Below are 24,279 nucleotides of genomic sequence, written 5' to 3'. Positions count from 1 at the left end.
TTACCCTCGGTGTCGACTATTGCCGCTGCTACACGCTACGCCTGCTGTGCCTGGTCTGAAGAATATCTGGCGCCTTTTTGCGCCCCAATGACAAAACCTTAAAAAACGGGCGCCGGGGTGGTCGGTAGTGCCGAAAAGGGGGACGGGCTCCGGTTCCAGAATGACGGCGACATAGAGAAGGCGCTTGGGAGCTAGGTTTGGCCTGCTTCATGGGGTGAATCACCCGGACAAGGTTCTACGTTTTGAGTAGGTCAAGAGGCTGAGCGGTCAGCGCCAAGACCTAATACAGAACCAGATTGATTGATATGATTAAACAAGGCGTGATTGATACTTGTCCCTGGCTTTGGAGTCTCAATGAATGGGTCGTGGAGTCGTTGATAGTGTGGGACTACGCTAAGTCAGGAAGGGGACAGACGCCAAAATCGGGTAGCACCGTGGCCCTGGCTTAAAGAGATATTTGACTTTGAGACGGATATCGAGTGTAAGGCGACGGCCGAGGATCCGAGACCGATCCCCATTTCCCAAGGCGTCTCTACGAGAATATCCGTATGAGTCTGGAGAGGGACCCTCAATGGGATGGTCCCATATGTTCCGCGCTAAGTATAAGACGAACCCGTGTACAGTCTCGGATACTGATTCCAGACTCGTTTCTTTAAGCCTCACAGCTCAAGTCTTCAAGATCTCCATCTTTTGATCCTTACATTCGTTTCTTTATTACCAGGCTGTATTGACCTGTACATACTACAGCCATGGATTCCACATTCTCTCTTAGACGCCTTGCCGTCGCTACACTCCTTTGTGCTTCTCCCGCTCTCGTCAGCGCGCAGGCCGAAAACAAGGCCGCCGCTCTTCAGTCTTGCTTGACGACTGCTGGTGTCCGCAACGTCATCAGCACCGATGCCACCTGGGCCGATGAGACCACCGGCTTCCAGAAGCGTATCAAGGTTGACCCGGCCGCCATCTCCTTCCCCGAGAACAAGGACCAAGTCGCCTTGTCTCTCGACTGCGCTCGGAATGCTTCCACTTCGGCGTCTCCTCTCGGAGCCGCCCACTCCTTCCAGGCCTACGGCTTCGGAAACCCGGGCAGTCTGGTAATTAGCATGGCCGCTTTCAACTCCGTCTCCTTTGACGCTGCTACCAACCGTCTCACCTACGGCGGTGGTACCCATGTTGGCCCCGTCCTCAAGTACCTCTGGGACAACCACGGCCGTCACTTCCCCCACGTTCGCGGTGCCCACGTTGGTCTTGCTGGATCCAGCATCGGTGGCGGCTACGGCTCTTCTTCCCGCCACCTTGGTACTCCCATGGACAACCTCGAGTCTGTTGAGTACATGTTGTACAACGGCACCATCGTCAACGCCGCTAGGGGCTCTGACCTCTTCTGGGCTGCTCAGGGTGCCGGTGCCTCCTATGGTGTCCTCCTTTCTGTGACCACCAACACCCACAAGCCCCTTTTCGACACCGCCGTCAACTTCACCATCTCCGGCGGCCAGCTCGACTCCACGGCCGCTGCCAAGGCCGTTATCGCCATCCAGGACTTCTCCCTTTCCAAGGACTGCCCCGATGAGCTCGCCCTCCGCTGGTCCCTCAGCGGCCCCCCTTACACCGGCACCGGCTACTTCTACGGCAACCCTGCCGACTTTGACACCGTCATCGCGCCCCTCATCACCGCCCTTAAGGCCATCGGCAGCAACGCCACCGTCGCGAAGACCGAGCTCCCCTTCTGGGACATGGAGGTCGCCGTCGCCGGCGCCGGCATGAACCAGCCCAACGGCGGTACCCTCGGCGGCCGCTCCTTCTACACCCAGGCCCTGACTATCACCACCGACCACCCCCTGACCGAGGCCCAGGCTAAGACCCTCTACGAGAGCACTACCATCGCCTTCAACCGCACCGACCTCCGCAAGTCCGGCTTCCTCGACCTCTGGGGCGGCGTCTCTCGCGACATCGCCGATGCCGACACCGCCTATGCCCACGGCAAGAACCTTTGGCTCATCCGCTGGGAGGCCAACTCTGTCGATGCCACCTCCTACCCGGCTGACGGCACCACCTACATGAAGGGACTCATCAAGCCCTTCGAGGATGCTCTCGTTGCCGGCGGCGCTCCCCTCCGCGGCTTCGTCAACTACGCTGATACCGAGCTCTCTGAGGCTGAGTGGAGCTCCCGACTCTACGGCTCCAACTTTGACCGTCTCAAGCAGCTCAAGACTGTTTACGACCCCGAGGGTGTCTTTGTCAACCATAAGCAGGCTATCCCCCTTCCTTGAGCGGTGGTAGTGGACTTTTCATGATTCTTGGACATACTTTATTTGAGAATGGCAGGGAAAAAATTGACAGAATACCCTTGGTTCGACCAAATTACCAAAGCTCTCATTTCACTTTTCCATCTTCTTCCAGAACCAGTACCAACATTCGCTTTCAGTGACGTACAATTGTGATCATGTAATGTCCACGTCTCGAGTGAAATTTCGTTCAAGGCCTCTGCTTTCGTTTCTCTTATTAGCATACTTGTTAGTGATGAAGTTTCAAGAACTCTCCGTCCAAGGTGTCCATGCTCTCCAACATGACGCGTAGCTTGCTGTGTGCGGAGAAGGGCATGATGCTTCTCCAACTTCTCCCCTCAATTCCCGCGGGGTAGAACCCACAGTCCACAAAAATACACAAGTGGAGTTCCTTCGGTCGGCGTTCTCGCGAATCATTCAGTTCCGGCTAAATGCAACTTGTGGAGGCGTGGGGTCAAATCATCTCAAAGGCTCAACTCACTCTTGGCTAAGTTGGCTTTGGAGAGCCATCTTTGATAAATATCAACCTCGGCCTTTGTTGCCTGGGAGTTTGCTGTTAGTTTGTGCCCGAATTCTTGCATTGATCAGCAAAACCAGCTGTTCTTCAAATTCCGAGTTTACAATGCCTCAAGTTAGGAACCCAATTCTTCCCGGGTTCAACCCGGATCCCTCGATAGTGAGAGTCGGAGATGATTACTACATCGCAACATCAACTTTTGAATGGTTTCCCGGCGTCCAAATTCACCACTCCAAGGACCTGGCAAATTGGGAGCTCGTCACAAGGCCCTTGAGTCGTAAGAGCCAGCTCGACATGCGCGGGGACCCAGATAGCTGCGGTGTCTGGGCCCCCTGCCTCTCCCACGACGGCGAAAAGTTCTGGCTCGTCTTCACCGATGTCAAGCGTAAAGATGGCTCCTTCAAGGACACCCACAACTATATTGTCAGCGCTCCCGCCATTGAAGGGCCTTGGTCCGACCCGTTCTATATCAACTCGTCCGGCTTCGATCCGTCTCTCTTTCACGATGACGATGGCCGCAAGTGGTTCGTCAATATGATGTGGGACCACCGCCGCCGCTTCCACGCATTCACCGGCATCGTGCTCCAGGAGTTCGACCCGAAAGCTGGACAGCTTGTCGGCCCAAAGAAGAACATCTTCCGCGGCACTGACCTGGCTCTCGTTGAGGGCCCGCACCTGTATAAGCGCAACGGGTGGTACTACCTCTTAACCGCCGAGGGCGGCACGGCGTACGAGCACGCCTGCACTCTCGCTCGTTCCCGCGATCTCTGGGGTCCGTACGAGCTTCACCCGCAAAAGTACGTCATCACGTCCAAGGACGCGCCCGATGCGGCGCTCCAGCGCGCTGGCCACGGTGATATCGTGGACACGCCCGACGGTAAGACGTACATGGTTCACCTGACGGGGCGTCCTACGACGGAGAAGAAGCGCTGTGTTCTCGGACGCGAGACCGCAATCCAAGAGGCGTATTGGGGTGACGATGACTGGCTCTATGTTAAGAATGGCCCCGTACCATCTCTGTACGTCGAGGTACCTGGCATTAGAGACGATACTTCGTACTGGGCGGAGAAGAATTACACTTTCGAGAACGGCCTGCCAAAAGACTTTCAGTGGCTGCGGACGCCGGAACCCGAGCGCATCTTCTCAACCGTGGACGGGAAGCTCACACTCATCGGGAGGGAGTCGATTGGATCTTGGTTTGAGCAGGCGCTAGTGGCCCGCCGGCAAACGCACTTCTCCTACGATGCTGAGACCACCGTCGACTTTGCGCCCACCGACGAGCGCGAATTCGCGGGGTTGACGGCGTACTACTGCCGCTACAACTTCTTCTACCTGACCGTCACCGCGCACGAAGACGGGAAGCGCGAGCTGTTGATTCAGAGCTCCGAGGCTTCGTGGCCCGATAGCGACCTCACGATGCCGTTTCCCGAGGCGGTTGCGCTGCCTGATACGGGCAAGGTGAAGCTTGCGTTGGCAATCCGAGGGCCGAAGCTTCAGTTCTACTATGCTCTCGAGGGCGAGGAACTCAAGGCTATTGGGCCGGTATATGATGCTTCTATCATCTCGGATGAATGCGGTGGGCACCAGGCGCATGGAAGCTTTACGGGTGCGTTTGTTGGCGTTGCTGCGTCTGATTTGAATGGGACTGCTAAACGTGCGGCTTTTGATTATTTTACGTACCGTCCTGTTCATGATGATACCGACCGTTATGATATTTAATGAAGAATTCCTATCGTCTCCGTCTGTACGAGGGAGCTGGATTTATACTGTATGTTGATATTTGACAGGGCGGGGAAGAATCACACATTTCTGTACCAAGATTGGCCACTAAGAAGCATGTATCTCGGCTTTGAATCAACGAGAGATAGTAGTGTCCTAGAGGAGACTCGTAGTACCGTTCAGCCTCATAGAGTAGCCGTTTCAAGTCTTCGAGTCAATCAGCTCATGCTAACAAGTTGAATCGTGTTGCCTCAACACACAATTGTTATTGTTCATGAGAAGCTTCAGATGAAGATGATTCTGTCGCTGGAGACAATTTGATTGACCGGCAGCGCGGCCATTGATGTCAAGTTATTGATGAGATCGTGTTTTTGAGTACGGGGCTGGGGATCTAACCCTTCATTAGCGCTTCAAAAACCCCCTCCTTCCCTGCTTCAAATAAAGTCAGGCTTGGTTCTGGGACGCAACTGAGAAAAACTCTTGCATCGAAGGGAGCGATCTATTTATGACGCTGGAAGATCCTATCGCGAGCGGGGCGAATCCAGCATCGTGTATGCTGCCAAGAGCGCCTACATGAACAGGGATAGTGCGCAGTGTATCTTGTTCGTCACTTACACATTACACTGAACATGCGTTCATCCGTACTTATGTATATAGACAGGACATTTAGCCCTCTCTTTATCACCAAGCGCTTTAAAAGAACAAGCAGCGCCTCCCTCTTTTCTGTTTGCCAGCAAACCTCATCAACATTCGTCCAACGCCACAATTTCGCCTAGCCTTCATAAGAAAATATCGAAATACCTTAAGAGTTGTCAGCCGCATCTCACAGCATGGAAGAAGATTATTTTGCCGCGCGCAATATCGCAGAGCTTCCTAGGCACCGCTCCTCCTGGAAACGTGACGCATTCGAGAGGACCTGCGCGAACATGAGAGATCTCAACTATCACACTTGGGGATTCGTCATTTATCGTTGTACCTACGATGATGAAGAGCTCTGGGTCCGCTACCTCGCGCAGCTCAAGGACTTTGCACATGGGTATCTCGTCAAGACCCGCCGAGCTGAGCTGTTAGAACAGTACCTCGATTTTCATGTTATTGAAGATCGGGCCACCCTTGAGAATGCCTCGAGACAGGATACTAGGCATCATTTCAATCAATGGACTTCGAACCAGAACATTCCCGCTGGCGACGGCTTCTTCTGGAGCAAAACCGGGGCAGAGTTACCCCGTTTCCGCTTCTTTCTATACGTCGACAAGCAAAGTCTCGCCACTGTTGTTCAATTCCAAAACGCAGACAATGGCCATCCTTACTTTCGACCGCTACTTCCCCCGATGGTTGTCACTGTTGTTGATGGTTCCTGGACGCCAGGCACCGTGCAGAGCTACGAGCCTCAGAATGAAGAAGGATACCCTGAGCTTGATGGTAGTTCGAAGAGATACGTCGGCTTCGAGTACCATAATGCATATTACGCCACTGCTTTGTACGAGACCCTTCATGGAAATGGGCTTGTTGACTGGTCGTCTTACACGCGTCCGCCGGCCATAGGGCCCGATGGGGTGAATACAATGTCTTGATGAATAGTGCCCTAGAAGTCAAATGGAATCGAGATAGCGTTGATCGCGATCGAGATAGCGTTGATCGCGAAGCCAAGTGATATAATACTACCTAGGTTATTGAGGCCGAAGCAATCCAAATATGCGGGTGGAATTGCATGCCTGCGGGCAGCATGTTCCGTAATATCTCGAAGCGCTCGAGCTATGACTCGTGACAAGATAGGTGTCTCCACCCTCACTTGTGGTTCTGTTGGTAAATTGCTATGGGGTGCCCGACCTAAACACGAGCGTCACAGCAGCTTGTTGGGTTACTAGCGCTATCACGGAGGCTGTGAGAATTGTGGTAGGAGGAACGAAGGGAACCCCTTGATTCATGTTATTTTCAGAAGCTTGGCTGCGGCGGATGTCTAACTCGGGAAATTTGATGAGCAATGTGATCAGTATCTGAAATACACTTGTGACTGAGCTGCAGCATCTAGTGTACCTGCCTCCTTGAAATTTTCATCGCACCCACAATGTCTTGCGCCAACATGCTATCGTTCACGGAGAACTTCCTTCCCAACCTTCTCTTCAGGTCTTGGGATTTCTCCCAAGTTCTCCGTTTCTTTGGGACCATCATCCACAGGCCAGATTAGACATGTCCAAAACAGCGGCTGCTCTTCGCGGCCTGGTCTTATTGCCTGTCGCCCTCGCCCAGCAATTTCCACTTCGAACCACTTCGTACGAGCACTTTGGTTTGAGTGAGAAGTGTTTCGAAGCACTGAACACCACTTTGGATTGCTCTAGCCAATTAGTCAGCCACGTCTGATCAGAGTAAGCTACTGTTCACCGGCTTTGCCTAGAATTTACAATATCAGTACTTACGCCTTAGTTGCAGATCTACAAGAGTTGACGTTCTAGAAGCCGATGGAATCGACAAAATTTGCGATGACGGTTGTAGAAACTCATTAGTAGAGTTGCGGGCTAAGATTCAGAGTGATTGTAACCCAAAGATCGATGTCTTCGATCATGGTTTAATGATATATCCTGGTATGATACTACGAGATCACCTCTTAGTTACCAGTTTGTCTAACAAAAGATTCAGCGACATATATTGTAGATCGTTACATCTACGTCTGCGACATTTCATGCTACAAGAACAGGTACGTCATCATTAGGTACGGGCTATTCGAGGCGCAAGATTGACGTTGAGGGGACTCAGAGACACAGGAAACTCTTGCGACTACATTCTGGGCGAATGGAGAAATCAGACAGATGATTCCCCGCGCGAATGCGACGATTGCGTTCTTGGGCCGATGGAAATTGAAGTCAACTCTCCTATCGGTTACACCTAATCGCGGGCTGTTGAGTTTCAGTCCGTGATCTCGAGCTGTGGCGCTAGAGGGTACACCTACACGAGTCCGTTGCCATATGCCATCAGCTCAACAGTGGCCCCTCCGGACTTTTCCGCATCCCCGACCATAGGAGCTCAAAGTTGGCCAGCCCAGCGCATGTCAGCAGATTGCGTCACCACGTACCACGCCCAAGACGGCGATACCTGCGACAGCATTTCTATTGCTCAGAGCGTCTCGAGTAGGGATCTAGTAGAGGCGAATGAACATCTTGACAATTGGTGTGGTGGTCTCGGCGCAGGACAAGAACTGTGTCTGCCTGCGCAGTGTAAACTGCACCTACTGACAACCGAGGATTCGTGCGAATCCTTGTTAAGGCAATATGAGTCTCGCCCAAGGACCTTTCGGATTGGAACCAAAAACTCTACATCCAATGTGACGGGTTCAGTAAGATCAACACAGGTTATATTTGCGTCGGGTAAGTCACAGACTCTAGTTCTAGAGCATGTCAACGATGCGCACCTCGCTCATGACTTTCGTGGTTTCTAGGCCTCCAATTATCCCTATAAAGTCACTAGAAACCTCACCATCACCTGGGAAAAGCAATTCCACCATTAACATCAGTGCTTCCTCACCGGGGACGACGAGCACTATAGTCCAGCAGACATCAGTACTACCATCGAAGGAATCTTCAACAACTCAGGCTTCAATGGATGAAAAGATGTTCAGTGGAGGACCAATCGGGGAGACCACCGGGGCGTTCTTCGGCATCGAATCATCAATTCCCTCTCGTTCAGAGACAAGCACAGCTCAAGATCCTACCTCATCTGCACAGGTTTAGAGGTTGATTCAGTTAATGAAGGTCTGGATCTTGAATGCCAAAGGTCTACAAAGGTGACGCAGGTGGATGTTCCGCTGCTCGTGGCCGTAACATGAGCCTGAAAGGATGAATGATGGTTCATGTACTAGACACCTGTAACTTTGTGGACATGGCAGAATTCCGACAACGTTTACATAAGAAAGCGAAGCGTATTCATAGATAAACTCAAAAAGTTGAACCTCTACGGCAGGAGGACTGGGCAGCGTTCCCTAAGGTAGAGAAGAACAGCAGGTGCTTGAATACTATCCCTGGGTATCACCTGAGACTGGAGGAAAGAACATCGCGAGTATCCTCGTCAAAGTCTGTAGAGGCTAGTCGATTTCGAAGCACAATTGGGTGAGCGTATGGAATGGGCCATGCCCGAGAGGTCATGTTTTCCTCTTGTTGCATTTTTCTTTTGAGAATCGACGACCATTGGAGATGTGTATGCAGTAGACTAGCATCTGGAACACCATGTCTCATTCCCACTTGGCGACAAAAGAATTGCGTGCATACTAGAAGCAACTCAACAGCATGGAGCTCTGACCATCGACCAGACGGCCCACGCACCTACCTTAATTGTGAGCATTCATTTGCGAACTCCCTCATCTCCAAACTTGCGACAAGAGCGTTTCGATTCTCGGTGCATCAGCAGGCCCATATGAAAGCATTTTATATCATCATCTCATCATTCGTCTGCTATTCGAAGAAGCTGCTGCCATTATACATGTATCAATCCATGTCTTAACCCTTCTAGAAAACCATGCACAAGCGGCCCTTGAGCTGCTTAGACAAATAGTGCTCCGCCATCTCGTTAGCTTGTTCAACATCGTACGTCTTCTCAACGTGTGTCTTGCAACCATTCTTTGCATGCAACTCCACCATTTCCCTACTCCGTTCAGGAGTGCAAATCAACGCACCACGGACAGTCTGCTCCTTGAAATTCAGCGCAAAGGGGTCGACCTCAAAAGGCCCATCGGCAGGAAGACCGACATCGACCAGCACACCACCCTTGCGCAAGAATTGCTGTCCGAACCTGACAAGCGGCCGTGCCTCGGTCGTGATAACGACGCGGTCGACACCGGGGTTGGTATCATAGAATGAAGTCTGGAGCTCTTCAACAACCTTCTTCTGAGACTCTTCTGTGTCAATGAGGTACGTGCGATCGGGCTTGAGGTGTGAAGGCACATCGTTGGCTAGGTCGAGTCCTTCTTGTCTATTGTCGATGACAATGACCTTGTATCCCAGCGCCTTAGCGTATTGCACCCCGAGATGTCCCAGGCCGCCGATGCCGACGATGGCAAGCCACTGGTCTTTCTGACCCTGCGCGGCACACAGCGCGCCGTAGACCGTCGCCCCAGCGCAGAACAAGGGCGCGGCCTCGGCCCAGGGAATGGATTCAGGAATCTTGGCGATGACACGGGCGTCGGCTTTCATGTACTGTGCGAACCCGCCGTCGAGGGTCAGTCCCAACATGCCGGTGAGGTTATCGCAGACTTGTTTTCCTTGGTTGCACGAATTGCACTTGCCGCAGCAGCCATAGGTGTTGATGGAGCCGACGCGGTCGCCGACTTGGAGACCCTGCTTGCCTGCTTCGGAACCGAGCTTGATGATTGTACCAGCGGGTTCGTGAGAGCCAACAAGACCTGGCTTTGCGCCGGCGGAGGCGTAAACGCCCTGTTGGACTTGTAGATCTGTGTGGCAGTAGCCTGCGGCGGCGATCTTAACGAGGACGTCATTCGGGCCGAGGTCGGTCGGGACTGTTACGTCTTTTACCTCATAGCCTTTGTTGAAATCTTTGATTGTTGCGGCGCGCATTTGTTGGGGAATCTGGTCTGCCATGGTGGAAGGAGGTTGGACGGTAGTAGCGACGTCGGAATGGTGTTGTTACTCAGAATTGGATGTTGTTTGGCTCAATGCAGTTCGAGCTTAGTAGAATTGAATCTGATAGGATACATTGAGAATTAGTTCATAAGAACCTCTTTGTCTCTCTAGACTTATTATAGGCCGGAGAAACAGCCAAGCTGCGACCGATTTTGTCTTTGAAACGTCATAATAGACGCTCATCAGATGTAATGGGGGACGCAATATCAGCGTCACAGGGTCCAATGATAGTTACGTCAAGTGGAATAGTTTAATGGACTTTTGCCGCTTCATAGTGTCATAAAAGTGGCCCGTTCAGAAACACTGGTCCGGGAGCATCTGACCGTTATCGACCCCGATTCAGCATGTGAGCTTTCGGGAAAAGTTGTAGTATCGCCGATGCTGACTACTTCTCTGTCATGTAATTCAAATGTCAACAATGGTGAACAATATACCATGCCAGAATTCAGTCTTCACATGTATACAGCAATGGGTTGTAACTTCAAACTTATGGTTGCTAGTGATAAACCAGTGAGCGACAATGAGCCAAGAAAAATTAATAAAGATGAAAATTCGATGTCCCGTCGCCACATGCACACCCGCGTTGGGACGTCAGTCGATGACTGTTGTCTCAAGTACGGTGATCTAACCTTGCAATCATCACAGCCGTTTCGTCTGGTGAGACTGCATCAGAAATTCGCATTCTCGGTAACATCGGTGTTAGGCAAGCTAAATATGCGAGCTCAACTCCACCAAGGCCCACCGTGCCGAGCGGGATCCTAAGATGCATCCGCCATCGAGATCGAGCTGGATGCAGACCCGGCTGAGTGGCTTTGTCTCACGATTCCTGTCAAAATCATACATGTTCTGATCCGAGGGTGCAATTTACTGTGAGTCTAGTTATCGAATTTATGTTGCTTTCACCAATACTCCATCATGACCAGGTGCATCTCGTCTTAATGTTGGGCTGACCTGCCGCGCCTAGAGTTGGGTGGTAGACCTTCTTGGTGTCCGCAGTAACGGGATCCACCACCTGGCACTGGTCGTCCTCGTCGTAATAGCTCCCCTTCAACTCTGTCTCACAGATTCTCTGCCTCCAGTTGCGCAGGCTGTCATTGTACGCGGCTGGTGGTGCTGGCGAACAGCTGGCGTGGAAGACGGTGATGTATTCGGCGAAGGCTGTGCTAGACAGTGCAAGCAAGAGGGTTGCTGTGTTGAAATGCACTGTGGGATGTGAGAAAGTCAAGTCCGGTTCTTGAGTATAGAGAGAATGCTTGACTGACTGGTGGAGTGGGATTTTGTATGAGGAGCGACTGTGTTGATCTTGTGTGCTTTAATCGCCTTGAACTAGGCGTGACTCCAACATAGGTAGAATATGCATAGAAAGACCGGATTGGCGTGGGCTTATGTATTCTGGATCCAGCACGAAAAAGCGGTATTGAACACTATTGCTATTTGAAGTTCAATTAGATTAAAGAAACTCTAAGGAGCAGCTAAGAGTTGAAAGTCGGATGTCGCATTCGCTTTTCCCCCCTTTGAAGTGCTAAGCTTTGTACTAAGTGGGCTACAAGACCAAGCCTCGCCCGCTCGTTCCGACCACACAGGCCACAACGACATCGCCGAGGTATTGAAAATGTGGTTTTGTGGTTGGATATGTTCTTGAAATCCAAGAGGCGAATTCTATACTGCCTGGGTTCTTTCACTCATGGCTTGATTGACTTATTGTGTCTTACCAACTTCGAGCTGGTCACGTCTTACGTCCCGTTCGCAGGATTATCTGATGCTGTCCCAGCCCGACGGAACTTATATAACTCCGTCTCCTTCGGCTATCCAGACCCAGGACCAATAAACCTTATTTGATGTCAAGCAATACTCCGTACTTACTATGTATAACGACGAACTGTCAATGCCCAAACAAGCAAGGGGTGGCCCACTGTGCTTTAACAAGGGCTTCTGCTACCAATAATCCAGCATGTTCACTAATTAATAACCGTCATCCTACATCGACAACTGTTATGGATCATTCAACTCGTCCAGAGGATATTCTATCTTCTAAACTGCCCGTCATGGCTCAAAGAGCCTTTGAAAATTTCTTCCAAAGACTGCACGCGTTACCAAAGCATACCTAGTAGGGAGATGGATCTTTTCCAAATAGATTCTAGAAATATTCAAGTCTCATTCGATGTGTGCTCTGGGTGCTTTAAATATTGGAAAATAAGCGCTATGCCAAAGGGATTTAAATACATCGAAGAAAACCAGTCTTTCTTGCGGGTACCTTGCCGAGGCTAAGCGTATTGTCTCAGTCGATTTTGCAAGCCTCCATACCAATTCCACAAATTCGAAGTATCACTCTTGTTCTAAGTTTGGTGCACTCGAGGTCAAAGCACTGCTACTTTTCTGCCTGTTTGTACGCCAGGCATAATATTCTCCCCCAGTCATGACGGGGTATTTCATGGGATTGCTCTCACTCACGCATGTTGGCACAGGCTCCAATACCTTCGCTCTATCGAAACCGAAAAAGAACGGAGCCGAATACCTCTCATTTCCGCTCTTGTTGATGACCCTATGGATTGTCGACACGAAAAAAATCATTTGTCTGTCTCATGAAGCAGTCGGAAATGTTGACAACGAACGCACCGGGGATAGGATCCGCCTTAACCCAGTTGCCGGACTTGCTGAGAACTTCGAGACCGCCAGAAGAGTCTTGAGTAACAATGGTGAAGCATTCGACGTCCGTGTGCGCGCCGATACCGTTTTTTTCGTCTACCGAGTGCTTCTGCTCTGGGTAGTGGAGGATGCGCATTCCCGCCTCTGGCCGCTTGACATATTTGTCGAAGTAATCTTCCGGCAGGTGGAGAGCGAGTGCGAAGATGCGGGTTAGCCGGCGTGAGAGCCGGAGGAGCTCTGTGTGATAGGCGTAAAGGTTGTCCCGGAAACCAGGTAGGTCGATAGGCCAGATGCTGACGGAGTTTTCTGTCTTATCAACTGCTTCGGGGTCTGTCTGCGCGTCGTAGGCCCAGTTGAAGGCTTCGCTCAAATCTAGACAAGGGTCAGCAGAGGAGAAAGAACCCCAATATTGTCATAGAAAGAGGCTCTCTACCTTGGTGCTTCCATCCATTGCGGTTATAGCATTCCATCGGATGGAAGCCAACATACTCATTGGGGACGAGACCGGTGAACACCTGCATCTTCTTCTCATCTGGCAATGCAAAGTAGCGCTTGGCTTCTGTTATTGTCATGTCTGCGAATTTTGGATCAATCCCCTTGCTCCACGTTAGTCTGCCTTACTCCGAGACATCAAAATTCTAATGCACATAGATCTCACATGATTGATCAGGTAGAAGAAGCCGATGTTCTTGGAAGCCTCTCTTACGTTCTCGGCCACAGCTACACGATCTTCAACTTTATTGCTCCATATCCCCGACGCATCGATAACTGGAATTTTCTCCAGGCTTGTCGAGATGTTTGAGTTGAAGCTAAAGACTTGACCATTGTGTAAAGTTACAGTTTTAGCCTTCGAGTCTGATATTATGGCAGTAGCTGACATTTTGGAATATGACGGGAAGGGCGAAAGAAAGGAAGAGAACGAATTTTGATACTCGAATGTTAAGCCGTTGGATCTGTTCCGTGTTCAAGCCTCTGATGAGGATGTAAAATTTTCAATCCTTGATCTCAAGTCTATGAATTAAATGTAAGGCAGCTCGAAGGTGAGCCCCGCCAATGCTCGGCCAGTGCATCCCGTCGGCGATGTCTTATCGCGGGGAACAGGACGGGTAAATCGCAAAACTGCTCAATTGGATTAAGATATTCGCCCATCATTGGTCAACACCAGTTCTTGTCAGATCTCACAAGATACAGCAACATTGAACTACCGGCAAGAACTACTTCGCTGCCGCCTATCTGGGTGAGGCCATCAAAACCGTAGTATTGCCGGTTCCTTATCGAGGTGCGTCCGACAACGACAGGCCCAGAGGCGAAAGGCGAGGTTTCTCGAGTCTTTACATGACATCTCTTATCAAGGCCTTTTTAGGGGGCGCCTATCTGAGTATGATAGGCACTTCTCCTAGACGTTAGAAATCATGCACTCATAAGACAGTGGGATTACTGTTTTGTTCTTCGTCGACTCCACACGGTCGTTGAAGCATCTTTGTAGAGGGTGAGATCGCAACCTTTACCTACCCTTCATTTTCCTCATTTCCAGGCTTAATATTACAACAATGACATCTGTTTTTTCAAGGACCCGCCGTCTGATTCAACGCCTAGAGGTAAATCAAGATACAGACACAAAGGTGGACATTTACGTCAACAAAGATACCCGTCCGTTGCCTCCATCCCGTCGAAGTTATGGTCCTTGGGAGTTTTTGGGGCTATGGATGGTCACCGGATCTTTCAATGTTGGCGGCTGGACGACGGGTTCTTCCTTGATCTCCTTGGGACTCAACGTCTGGGTAAGCGATTTAGCCTAATCCGCGAGATAATTTGAGGCGATGATCCGTAAGCTGATGGAGCTAAAGCAATCCATGGTTGCAGTCGTCGTCGCTTACACCTTTGTTGGGTTTGTATGCATTGCTGGAGGCCATCCGGGCGCAAAGTGGCATATCGGGTTTCCGCTTTGGATGAAGCAAAATTGGGGTGTATGGGGTTATCTGTTTCCCATGGTCAGTCTAGACCTCACATCTTACCTTACCTTGCCCAGTGCAAACAAGATTTGAGGCTGTGTGAGCTAATCTCGCGACCAGGCCATCCGAGTCTTCTTATCCTTTGTATGGACAGCCACCAACACGTGGTATGGGAGCCAATGCTTGAGGGTCCTCCTGACCTGCATCTGGCCATCATACCTCAATTTGGATTCTGAGCTTGCGGACGGGACGATGAAAGTCTATGACCTCATCTCCTTCATCCTGTACTTCCTGCTCTGCCTGCCATTGATGTGGTTCAGCCCAGAAAACTATCGTAAGCCGTTCCTCTTCGCCTCGACCACGGTGGCGACAGCCGTTTTTGTGCTATTGATCTGGTCCACCACTCGTGCAAGTGGTGGAGGTGCCCTTCTTGCAGATGTGAGCAAGGTCTCTGGTATCAAGCCTGCGCAAGGGGGAGACTTGGGCTGGGCCTTCGTAGCCGCGATTACGGCAAATATTGGAGGTATCGCTACGCATATGTGGTCTCAGTCCGACTACACCCGCTATGCCCGGAAACCAGGGGACCAAGTCCTCGCTCAGCTCATCATGGTGCCTCTGGGGACCATCATCGTGGCCCGTATCGGTATTATCTGCACATCGTGCGCGGCAACGCTCTACCCCAACGAAGGGAAGCTGCTGTGGCAGCCCTACGCCTTCCTCGATGCTGTACGCAAGAACGAGGCCAATTCCGGCGCCCGAGCTGGGGTCGCGTTCGCCAGTATCGCTTTCATGCTATCGCAATTTGGCATGGTCGTTGCCTCCAACTGTGTAGTCGCGGGTATCGATCTAGCCGCGCTGCTACCGCGATGGTTTACGATCCGCCGCGGAGGGTACTTCACTATCGTCTTCGTCTTCGTCATGCAGCCCTGGTCCCTGCTTAACAGCGCCAGCAACTTTTTAACCGTGGTCGGCAGCTTCAACGTCTTCCTCGGTCCGCTCATGGGAATCATGTTTGCCGACTACTTCCTTATCCGCAAGCGGACCATGAAGCTCACCGACTTGTACGGTGACTCACCCGCCAGCATTTACTGGTACACCAGAGGTTGGAATCTGCGGGCGGCCGTTTCTTGGGTATTCGGAGCCTGGATGTTCATTCCTGGTTTAGCGCAAAGAGCTACGGTACCTAGCGAAGTTTGGGGTGGGTGGACGAGACTTTACCAGTTGTCTTGGTTTGTGGGATGTCTCGTATCTGGCTCGACGTATCTCGCATTCAATCGTATCTGGCCCATGCCTGAGAAACAGGCAGTGGATGACCTTGATTACTTTGGCACCTTTGGAGACGCGCCAGTACTGCGCGGCGTGGCTGAGCTGGACGTAAGCTCGATATCAGAGGTTGTGAGAGAAAAGTCGCGCGCGGGGCAAAAGGTCCAGATCGTCTGACGCCAGTGCAAGTTCGTATTTATTGCCTGTTCCGTCGAATTTCCAGATAGACTAGAACCCAAAAATCTCTTCATGCTTCAAGCCACCGTCCCAAGATGGAAAGCTGACAAGTAAATGTCTCAAACCATGGGTTCTTCGCCCCTTCAATCATATCATTTATGATGTCTTTTTCGTGACATGATCCGTGGCATCCCCCCACATTCCATCTGATCGTCATGCATGGCCGCAGCGTACCTGGAATTTCTGCGTTTGCTCCGTGCTACGCCGTTTGCAACTGCATTAGAGGCTCGACAAAACCTAGACCATTCACGACATTAGCCCAAAACAACCGACTGAGAAGCCCATTGGATGGAGGTGAGGGGAATACGAGGGACGACTAGAACGGGCAGGCCGAGTGACTTTGGATGAATCGTCGCATTTCCCACAATGCCACATCGCATTTTGGGCTTGGAGGAGCACGCGCCAATGCCTCTTTCTTCCCATCTGTCAGTAATTAGCTCAAGCTTTGAGTGAGCTTATCCCACGTTTCATGAGGAGTACCCATTTGGATCCCATTGGGAACACCCTTTGTCCAGATGTGGATAACTGATCTTCAGAAGGCGAGATAGTATCCACGTCCATCAGACTTTCCGACGTCAACACCCGGCCCGTGGCCTCTGGGCGTGGTGCCGATCCAAAAGCTTGAGCCAGGTGCCGGTTCAAAGTCTATTTTTTCTATCTGGACGTGTCTCTATGTTCTTTTTAGCTCAAGCGGACCCCCCCTCCCCGCATCCAGGAGAGAGGATGGTTCCGACCCTTGCGTAACCCCGACCTTCTTTCATTAGGGTGCCGTCCCTACGGATCGCATGCCATCGAAGACGGCCGGCTTTGGCTCCCTAGATCTTCTTACCTTGTTCTCTTTCTGATCATCCTTTCTTGCCTCTGCCGCAATTTCCCTGATGCAGCAGTGGCAATCATCAGGTACGATCAACCTCATGTCGCGGCATGGTAGACGTCGACATTGACCCGCACCGACCTCGTCGCGTCCTCGCGGTCGCCATCTTTTGCCTCTGCCTCACCTGGATTGCAGTGCCGCTGCGCATCTACTCGAGGCTTTTCCTGACACGGGTCTTCACTCTCGATGACAAGCTCATATGCTTGGTCCAGATCACATTCACCGCGTACCTTCTAACGGATATCGCGGCAGTCTTTCACGGGTCTGGACATGATGCAGTAGAGTTTTCGCCAGAGGACAGAAGGATAGCTCTTCAGGTATGTGTAGATAACTCCTCGAGAGTGAAATGACAAGCTTGGAGCTCTTCCTCAGGGAGCTGATACTCTACCTGCAGCTTTTCTTCGCCGGCGAACTCCTATATCTGATAACTACGATACTCTTGAAAGTCTGCGTTGGCCTATTGTTGCTCAGCATCGCCATTGTACCTTTACACATTTGGACACTTCGGATACTCCTCTGTTCGACATTCTTTTTCGGATCACTGTACTTCATCTTGGTCATCTTCCAGTGCAGACCGCTTAACGTATTCTGGGACGTGGGCCCTCGGACACCAGGCAGTTGCTTCTCAGACAGCGTCGTGCTTGGCTGCACATACACCCTCGCCATTTTGAACTGTCTCGCGGACTGGACGTTTGGCATTCTGCCGTTATTAATTGTCTGGTCGCTGCAGATGCGTCTGAAGACGAAATTACTAGTCATTCTGCTGCTAGGCTTCGCGTCCATGTTTGTCGCTCTGTTTATTTCTTTACTAGCATACACAAAAGCTTCTAGACTTACTAATCACCTCCTGTCTCGTTTAGAGCGAGCATTGCTACCATAGTGCGCGCAGTAGCTGTTCCAGCACTGCTCAACCAGGAAAACTTTCTTCGTATGTCTCGAGAAAGCTCCCCTATAGCCATGCTTGATCGTTTACTTACTTGCCCAAGGCGACACAGCATATCTAGCCATCTGGAGCAACATCGAGCCCGGTATTGGCATAGCGGCAGCCTGTGCGCCGGCTTTGTCCCCGCTGGTTCGACACATTCTGGGGAAAAGACAACGTCGGGGATACGAAAGGGGCATCTGGCGAACACGGGACCTTCCAACAATCACTAACGGCTCAATGGCGCTACCGGACAGAACAGAGAGGAGGCAGCATGAGTTTCGAAGCGGGGGCACATCCAAAAACGACGTACTACGCCTGCGATTTGACGACTTTTCATACGAGTCCCGGATCTCCTCCGGCCCACAGGCACACCAGATGCGGCCGGTGCCGCCGCCGAGGAATCGGGCGTCATGGGCCTTTCCATTACGGCGCGGGTCAGCAGCCAGCGGCGGCGGCTTTGATTGTAACACCGCTGATACCACGCTTACGACATCGACGATATCATCAGAAGGGGCAGCGACCGAGCCGCCGTCCTCAGGGATCATGAAGACGATGGAGTTCCAGCTGTCGTATGAGGCGAGGACGTGGACGACGTCGAGGGGGGGAAGGATGATTCCGCGGGACGAGAGCATGACGCTGCGGCCTTCGACGATTGCGGAGATGAGGAGGGTGACGAGCGGCGAGGTGCCGCTGCTTCACGGCGGGGTGTCTCCGACTTCACGCGAGTATGACGTTGAAGCTGGGTTTACGCGGACGTCGTACAACAATCGGCACTCATCACCGCCTGAGTCACCGTGGGAGTGGATGGGAAATCGACAGGTGAGGCCTCTTTCTATGAATGGAGGCAAGTTCGGAGCTGAGGTCACTCGTACAACTACTGCGGAAAAGCGTCTATCGACGAAATCATAGCGAGAGAAGATCGCGGGCTTGGCTGTCTGATTGCAAGTTTCGAAGTACATAATATTATAATATGGATGTTCTCCTCCATCAATCTGATAAAGTTTTTGCTCCATGATGCGCTGCGACACTCGATTGAAAAGTCACGATATGCAATTGGATACATCTTGGACAGAATTGGCCCTTTGTTACATGGGTCGCGTTGCCTAAGAAAGAGGAAGTCTTGTAGTGTAGATTATCCAACTACTCACAGTTGCTGGGTGGGACGTGACTGTTTTGTGCAGCCCTATTTACTTTCGTGCCTTCTAGGTCCTTGAAGTAACTGAGCGGAACTAACGTGGTTGTCCTGATTTGAGGCGAAAGACTGCGCCTGGACATATACTTTTCAAAGAGGAAAGTACCGTGGTACGCTGTAGTCTTGAAAGCTATTTCCGAATTATTTAGAATATCAAGTTACCCGGATGGCCATTCATTGTGTAAGGCTATAAGATGGCGACATGCCCCTCCTAGGTAAATGTCAAACAGAACAGAAAAGAAGAAATCATATTAATTTCAATCTCTCCTGCCTTGCCGACTTACTCAATTTTGCTTTTGACCCCCTGAGAGAGGCCAAGGACAACGCAACGGAGATCACGACCAGAAACAACAACTATAACGCCACAATGCCAAGAGCAAGTACTCAGCCAGAAAACAGTCAGGCTGATAAACCACTGTTCTTCTACATGCCTGATGCAGAATGGGGAGAATTCTGCCAATGGCACGAGTCGAGCTTCACAGTATCCAAGGCAGAGATCTCCGACCTTGTTGGCCGCACCGTAAACGAGACAAACCCTGATGAGACCATCAGCTTCAACTGCGCTGAGCAATTCATGATGTACTGCAAAGCCGCAAGATTCCACGATGTTTCGACACAAGATCTAATCCTAGCGACAAGTAGTCCGAAAGAACAGAAGAGGCTAGGCAAAAACGTCAGTGGGTTCACGAACGAAAGTTGGGATCAGATCAAGAGTACTGTCGCCAGTATGGGCAACAAGGCGAAATTCGGACAGAATGCGCACCTAGGCCGAAAGCTGTTATCCACAGGCGATCGTCTGCTCTGCGAGGCTGCGTCAAAGGATCGCGTTTGGGGGATTGGATATACCGCTAAACACGCCATGTCTCATCGTCAACACTGGGGTGAGAATCGACTGGGCAAAGCTCTCATGGTGACAAGAGAACACTTGAGGAGCGAGGAGGCCCGCAACAAGAAGCCTTGGGAGCAGTATGAGGCATGATGGCACAACATCCCAACAGCAGCCAGCGGTAGCCGGCGGTAGCCGGCGGCGCGGCGCGTCAACAGCGCCTTTTACATTCACCATCTGGATTCTCAATGGGTGCCTCGACTTCCCAAAGATAACATGCCTTCAGGTGCCTCAGACAAGGTTTAGATTCACCAAAACAAATGGCTCTTCTCTGCGGGATATTATTACTTCGAAGCACGAGGAGTCATTAGCGGAGGCCTCCCGCAATGCTTCTACGGTTCCACGACTGTGGAACATCCACAATTAGGACTACGAAGGTGGGCGAAGGACAAAACCTTGCTTCATTGGCGAAGCTGGTACGATTTCTCGCCTCTCTCACTGCATCAAACGATGATCATCAGGGGGTTCGAGGAGTAAGAAGGGACACCGGAGGGAAGTCAGTTCATCCTGGCATCATACATGTGGCATATCAGAATGGGATCCAGCCAGGAGTGCGAGTGAGAAAGGTTTGGCAAGACTGTGAGAGCCTGGAATGCCGACCAATCAGGGCGTTCAGGAATAAGGAATTATGGAGCTTAAATATTTGTTGTGGTTGTTCATTTCTATCTCTAAAGATGACAAAGGAGATGTTGTAGTCTATTACAGGCAGGTATCACCAATGGTACAGATGGGATGTCATCAATCCAGACACCAACCCCGATGCACCCATTCCTCGACTCCGTTACGATGCAACCCATGAATATTGACAGAAGAAAAAAATATTTCCGAAACAATGATAATAATAACTTCCCATGGTATCTCTCTATGTCATTCCCCCAACAAGCGAAGCAGCTTAGAAGCAGAAAACGGCATCAGACATCTTGGAAGTGGCACCAGGCTTCTCGAAGCCGAGGTTCGTCAACGACTTCTTGGCCGCGTTGACCATGCCAGGCGGGCCGCAGAGCATGACGCGGGACTCCGGACCGGGAGCGGGGAACCGCTCAACCATCATCTCCTGCGTGACGTATCCGGTGCCGTAGGCCCAGTTCTCGGGCGGCGAGTCGAGGAGGTAGTGCAGCTTGAAGTTCTTGGGGTACTTTCTCGCAAACGCCTCGAGCTCGTCCCGCAGCAGGATATCGGCCTCGGAGCGGTTGGCGTAGATGAGGCTGACCTCGGTGGTGTCGCGGTCGTCCTCGCAGATGGCGCGGATGAGCTGGTACATGGGGGTGATGCCCGTGCCGCCGGCGAGCATGCCAATCTTCTTTGCCAGGTTGGGGCGGTAGCGCATGGCGCCCTTGGGCCCGCGGAACTGCACCTCGTCGCCGACCTCGAGGTTAGCGAGGTACTTGCCGGTGAGGGCGCCGTCGGGGTAGCAGCGGATGACGAGCTCGAGCTTGCCGAGGTCGGCGTTGTTGGAGGTGGGCGTGTAGGAGCGGGAGACGGACTTGCCGTCGATCTCGGCCTTGATGGCTACGTGCTGGCCGATGGGCAGGCCGAGGACCGTGGTCGGGGTCGGGAGCTCAAAGACGAAGCGGTAGACGTTGGGGGCGAGGAGGGTCTTTTCGACGAGCGGGAGAGGGTGGTAGGAGACGGGGTCGAGCCAGCCGCGCTGGTTGAGGGGGTTTGCTTTGGCGACCTTGGGGATCTTCTTGTGCGGACGGTAGTGCATGGGCGTGAGCTCGTAGTGGAGGAGTTTGGAGGCTTCCTTTGCGGCGATGGAGCCCGCGACGGCAAAGAAGGCCGAGGCGACTGCGAAGCCCTCCATAAAGCCGAAGCCGGTGCGCTTGGAGCGGGCGGCGCCGCTGCCGAAAGAGAGCCATGCGGGGAACTGGATGTTGAGTCTCTGGATGGCGGCGATGGCGTCCTGGCCGGCGGGAGTGGAGGAGGCGTGACGGGCGGCGACGGCGCCGAGACCGATGAAGAGGGCGGCGGCGGCGGCATGGGAAGCGACGCGGGCTGCTGAGCCGGAGGCGGAGGAAGTCTTCTTTTCGGGGGCGGCCTTGGGCTGGAGGCGGACGGCCTTGGGAGCGGAGCGCTTGTTCACGCCCTTGAGCTTGCCAACCTTGAAGTCGGCCATGATTTCGTAGGCGTCTTCGGAGTGGCCTGCGTTGTCGAAGGCTTCTGAGGCGTCGACGCCAGCGGCCTCGACGAGGACATCTGCGCCACCGGGGTGGTCGTGGAGGTACTTTGAGACATCGTAGACTGTTGTTTGGCGGGTTAGTCTGGTGGTCTTTGGACAAGTTCGGGCAATGCAATTGGGGGGGTTTTGGGCTTACCTTCGCCGTGAATAACCATCCAGCAGTCGTTTGCTTCTCTGTGCGCGGCAACCTCCTTGGCCGTAAACTCGGGGCCTGCTGTTGACTCTGTAGCCGCCATTGTGAATGTGTATATGGTATTGGTATCTCTGAGAGATGTTTTTAAGATGGGAAAGGGGGTGGGGTGAGAGGTAGTATTGTTACACTGTCGCAGAGTTGTGTCGCGCTGATGATATAAAAGAGAATTTTACTATCTTATCTAAGAAATGGGAAAGATTCGATGTCGATCGTGATGTGTGGACAAGGTTACAATGAACAGAAGGACCCCTTTTGCTCCAGAGGGCCGGGCTTCGGAACGGGGGAGAAGTGCAGTGTTCCTATTTATCGAAAGATGGCGACGCCATGGTGACATTTGCCAGCGAAAAAGATGCCTAGGTATATCCACAATTTACAAGAGAAATCCATAATCGCCGTCACTCGTCAGAAGATACACCTCACTTTGCATTGGATGAGAATGAGACCGAAAAACAGAAAAGGAAGCAAGGGTAAAGTCCGAAGGGCAAAGATGCCGAGGCACAGAGATAAAGTGTGGGCATCATCGGGGGACCCTGCGCGCGTTCTTCTGCGCGATAAAGTCTATGGAGCCCAGGGTACGAAGTTATGGAGCTTTCTTTTCGGAAGCTCCAAATCGTTCCCAAAGCTTGGGACCATTAGAAGCTAGGATTGGGATCCATTTGGAATGAGCAGAAGAGATGAATCTGGAAAGATTCGGCCGGCGGTCGGCGGGTGGGGGGCGCGACTGACAAAGCGAAGGCACGGGATTGGATGCCGGGACCCGGACCCACTTACGGCGATGTGCCTCGGCGGTCCCGACAGGATGAGCGGGTTGATGACTTGATTGACGTTTATGCCTTGATTTCAGAGAAATGCGCGAGTCGTTTCCCTTCTTTCCCATCATTGCTATAGCTACTCAGCGTACTCCATATGATGTATTCTTACGTGCTATGAGGGCAGAATTATTAGAGTGTCGGTTTGCGAGAACGAGGGAGGCAGAAAAAAAAAGTGCGATCGACAGTGCAAATCAGCCAAGCCTAAAGTGAAATAGAGATGAACTAGGACAAGAAAGTGTAAAGCCGACACCATCACAGACACAGATAGGGATACTACATTGTAGACTACGGAAAAGCCAAGAGATGAGCCGCGGCTCTGCCTAGTGCACTAACGCTAAGGTAGCAACTGCGAGATTCGTTCCTGCACTGGAAATTCGTACCCTCAAGGTTGTTATCGAAGAAATCAGTGGCATAGCATGATGGTACGGTAACTAACGGTTCGGTCTCAGGGGCCGGGTGGCAGAACTGACGAAAATAACAAGAGACCCGCAACCGGACGGTATCCGGAAGAAGACGGCCGATGATTGGATGCATCATGCCATTTTCAACCAAAGCTCGTGGGTGCGTGGTCCAATGGAAACGGGCAGTGATTACGTAGGTGGCACAAATCGAGCCGAGGCCACGGACTTCGGGACTTGAGCGGCGACAAAACGGCGACGGAGCCACTTGAACCCTCGGTACGTACCTAAATCAGCCACGATCGACTCCCACTCTGTCCCCCCCCTGTTTCTGCAAAATTCTGCAACTTTCCTCTTCACCCTTTCGTCCTACGGTACCTCCCTCTGTGAGTGTGGCCTCCCTCCTTTCGAACTTCCGACCTTCGAGAAACACCATCTTGGAGCTTATCAAATCATCCAATGCACGAAAAGTTCAGGCCAAGCATCCACCCCTGGCCTTTTCGCCTCGGCACCTGGACGCCTCTGGCGCAGATCACCCTTGTTTAGCCCTATCGCGGCGCATCAAACGTGCTCCAAA

The 24,279-nt window shown here is 51.9% G+C and overlaps 9 protein-coding genes across 9 annotated transcripts; 5 read left to right on the top strand and 4 right to left on the bottom strand.

Moving 5' to 3' along the window:
- Positions 1-749: 749 nt before the first annotated feature.
- On the top strand, positions 750-2,267 carry N0V96_008326 (uncharacterized protein; the record flags this gene model as incomplete). Its single annotated transcript, XM_053192712.1, has 1 exon — positions 750-2,267. The coding sequence occupies one exon, from the start codon at positions 750-752 to the stop codon at positions 2,265-2,267; it is 1,518 nt and encodes a 505-aa protein (XP_053049652.1).
- A 637-nt stretch (positions 2,268-2,904) lies between these two features.
- On the top strand, positions 2,905-4,518 carry N0V96_008325 (uncharacterized protein; the record flags this gene model as incomplete). Its single annotated transcript, XM_053192713.2, has 1 exon — positions 2,905-4,518. The coding sequence occupies one exon, from the start codon at positions 2,905-2,907 to the stop codon at positions 4,516-4,518; it is 1,614 nt and encodes a 537-aa protein (XP_053049653.1).
- Positions 4,519-5,348: 830 nt separating this feature from the next.
- Positions 5,349-6,092, top strand: N0V96_008324 (uncharacterized protein; the record flags this gene model as incomplete). The annotated part of the gene is made up of 1 exon (XM_065758296.1): positions 5,349-6,092. The coding sequence occupies one exon, from the start codon at positions 5,349-5,351 to the stop codon at positions 6,090-6,092; it is 744 nt and encodes a 247-aa protein (XP_065613051.1).
- Positions 6,093-9,014: 2,922 nt separating this feature from the next.
- N0V96_008323 (uncharacterized protein) lies at positions 9,015-10,103 on the bottom strand (the record flags this gene model as incomplete). Its single annotated transcript, XM_053192714.1, has 1 exon — positions 9,015-10,103. The coding sequence occupies one exon, from the start codon at positions 10,101-10,103 to the stop codon at positions 9,015-9,017; it is 1,089 nt and encodes a 362-aa protein (XP_053049654.1).
- A 955-nt stretch (positions 10,104-11,058) lies between these two features.
- Positions 11,059-13,363, bottom strand: N0V96_008322 (uncharacterized protein; the record flags this gene model as incomplete). The annotated part of the gene is made up of 3 exons (XM_065758295.1): positions 11,059-11,303; positions 12,762-13,163; positions 13,225-13,363. 3 exons carry the CDS (start codon positions 13,361-13,363, stop codon positions 11,059-11,061), a joined length of 786 nt encoding a protein of 261 aa, XP_065613050.1.
- Positions 13,364-14,995: 1,632 nt separating this feature from the next.
- On the top strand, positions 14,996-16,183 carry N0V96_008321 (uncharacterized protein; the record flags this gene model as incomplete). Its single annotated transcript, XM_053192716.1, has 1 exon — positions 14,996-16,183. The coding sequence occupies one exon, from the start codon at positions 14,996-14,998 to the stop codon at positions 16,181-16,183; it is 1,188 nt and encodes a 395-aa protein (XP_053049656.1).
- Positions 16,184-17,155: 972 nt separating this feature from the next.
- Positions 17,156-18,674, bottom strand: N0V96_008320 (uncharacterized protein; the record flags this gene model as incomplete). Its single annotated transcript, XM_065758294.1, has 3 exons — positions 17,156-17,241; positions 17,609-17,910; positions 18,382-18,674. 3 exons carry the CDS (start codon positions 18,672-18,674, stop codon positions 17,156-17,158), a joined length of 681 nt encoding a protein of 226 aa, XP_065613049.1.
- A 927-nt stretch (positions 18,675-19,601) lies between these two features.
- Positions 19,602-20,213, top strand: N0V96_008319 (uncharacterized protein; the record flags this gene model as incomplete). The annotated part of the gene is made up of 1 exon (XM_053192718.2): positions 19,602-20,213. One exon carries the CDS (start codon positions 19,602-19,604, stop codon positions 20,211-20,213), a length of 612 nt encoding a protein of 203 aa, XP_053049658.2.
- Positions 20,214-21,012: 799 nt separating this feature from the next.
- Positions 21,013-22,535, bottom strand: N0V96_008318 (uncharacterized protein; the record flags this gene model as incomplete). The annotated part of the gene is made up of 2 exons (XM_053192719.2): positions 21,013-22,361; positions 22,436-22,535. 2 exons carry the CDS (start codon positions 22,533-22,535, stop codon positions 21,013-21,015), a joined length of 1,449 nt encoding a protein of 482 aa, XP_053049659.2.
- Positions 22,536-24,279: the final 1,744 nt, after the last annotated feature.

This window comes from Colletotrichum fioriniae, assembly GCF_027942845.1.
Source record: "Colletotrichum fioriniae strain IMI 355084 chromosome Unknown scaffold_10, whole genome shotgun sequence".
Classification (NCBI taxonomy): Eukaryota; Fungi; Ascomycota; class Sordariomycetes; order Glomerellales; family Glomerellaceae; genus Colletotrichum; species Colletotrichum fioriniae.
The sequence above is the reverse complement of the archived record's forward strand: the minus strand, read 5'-3'. Positions and strand labels throughout refer to the sequence as shown.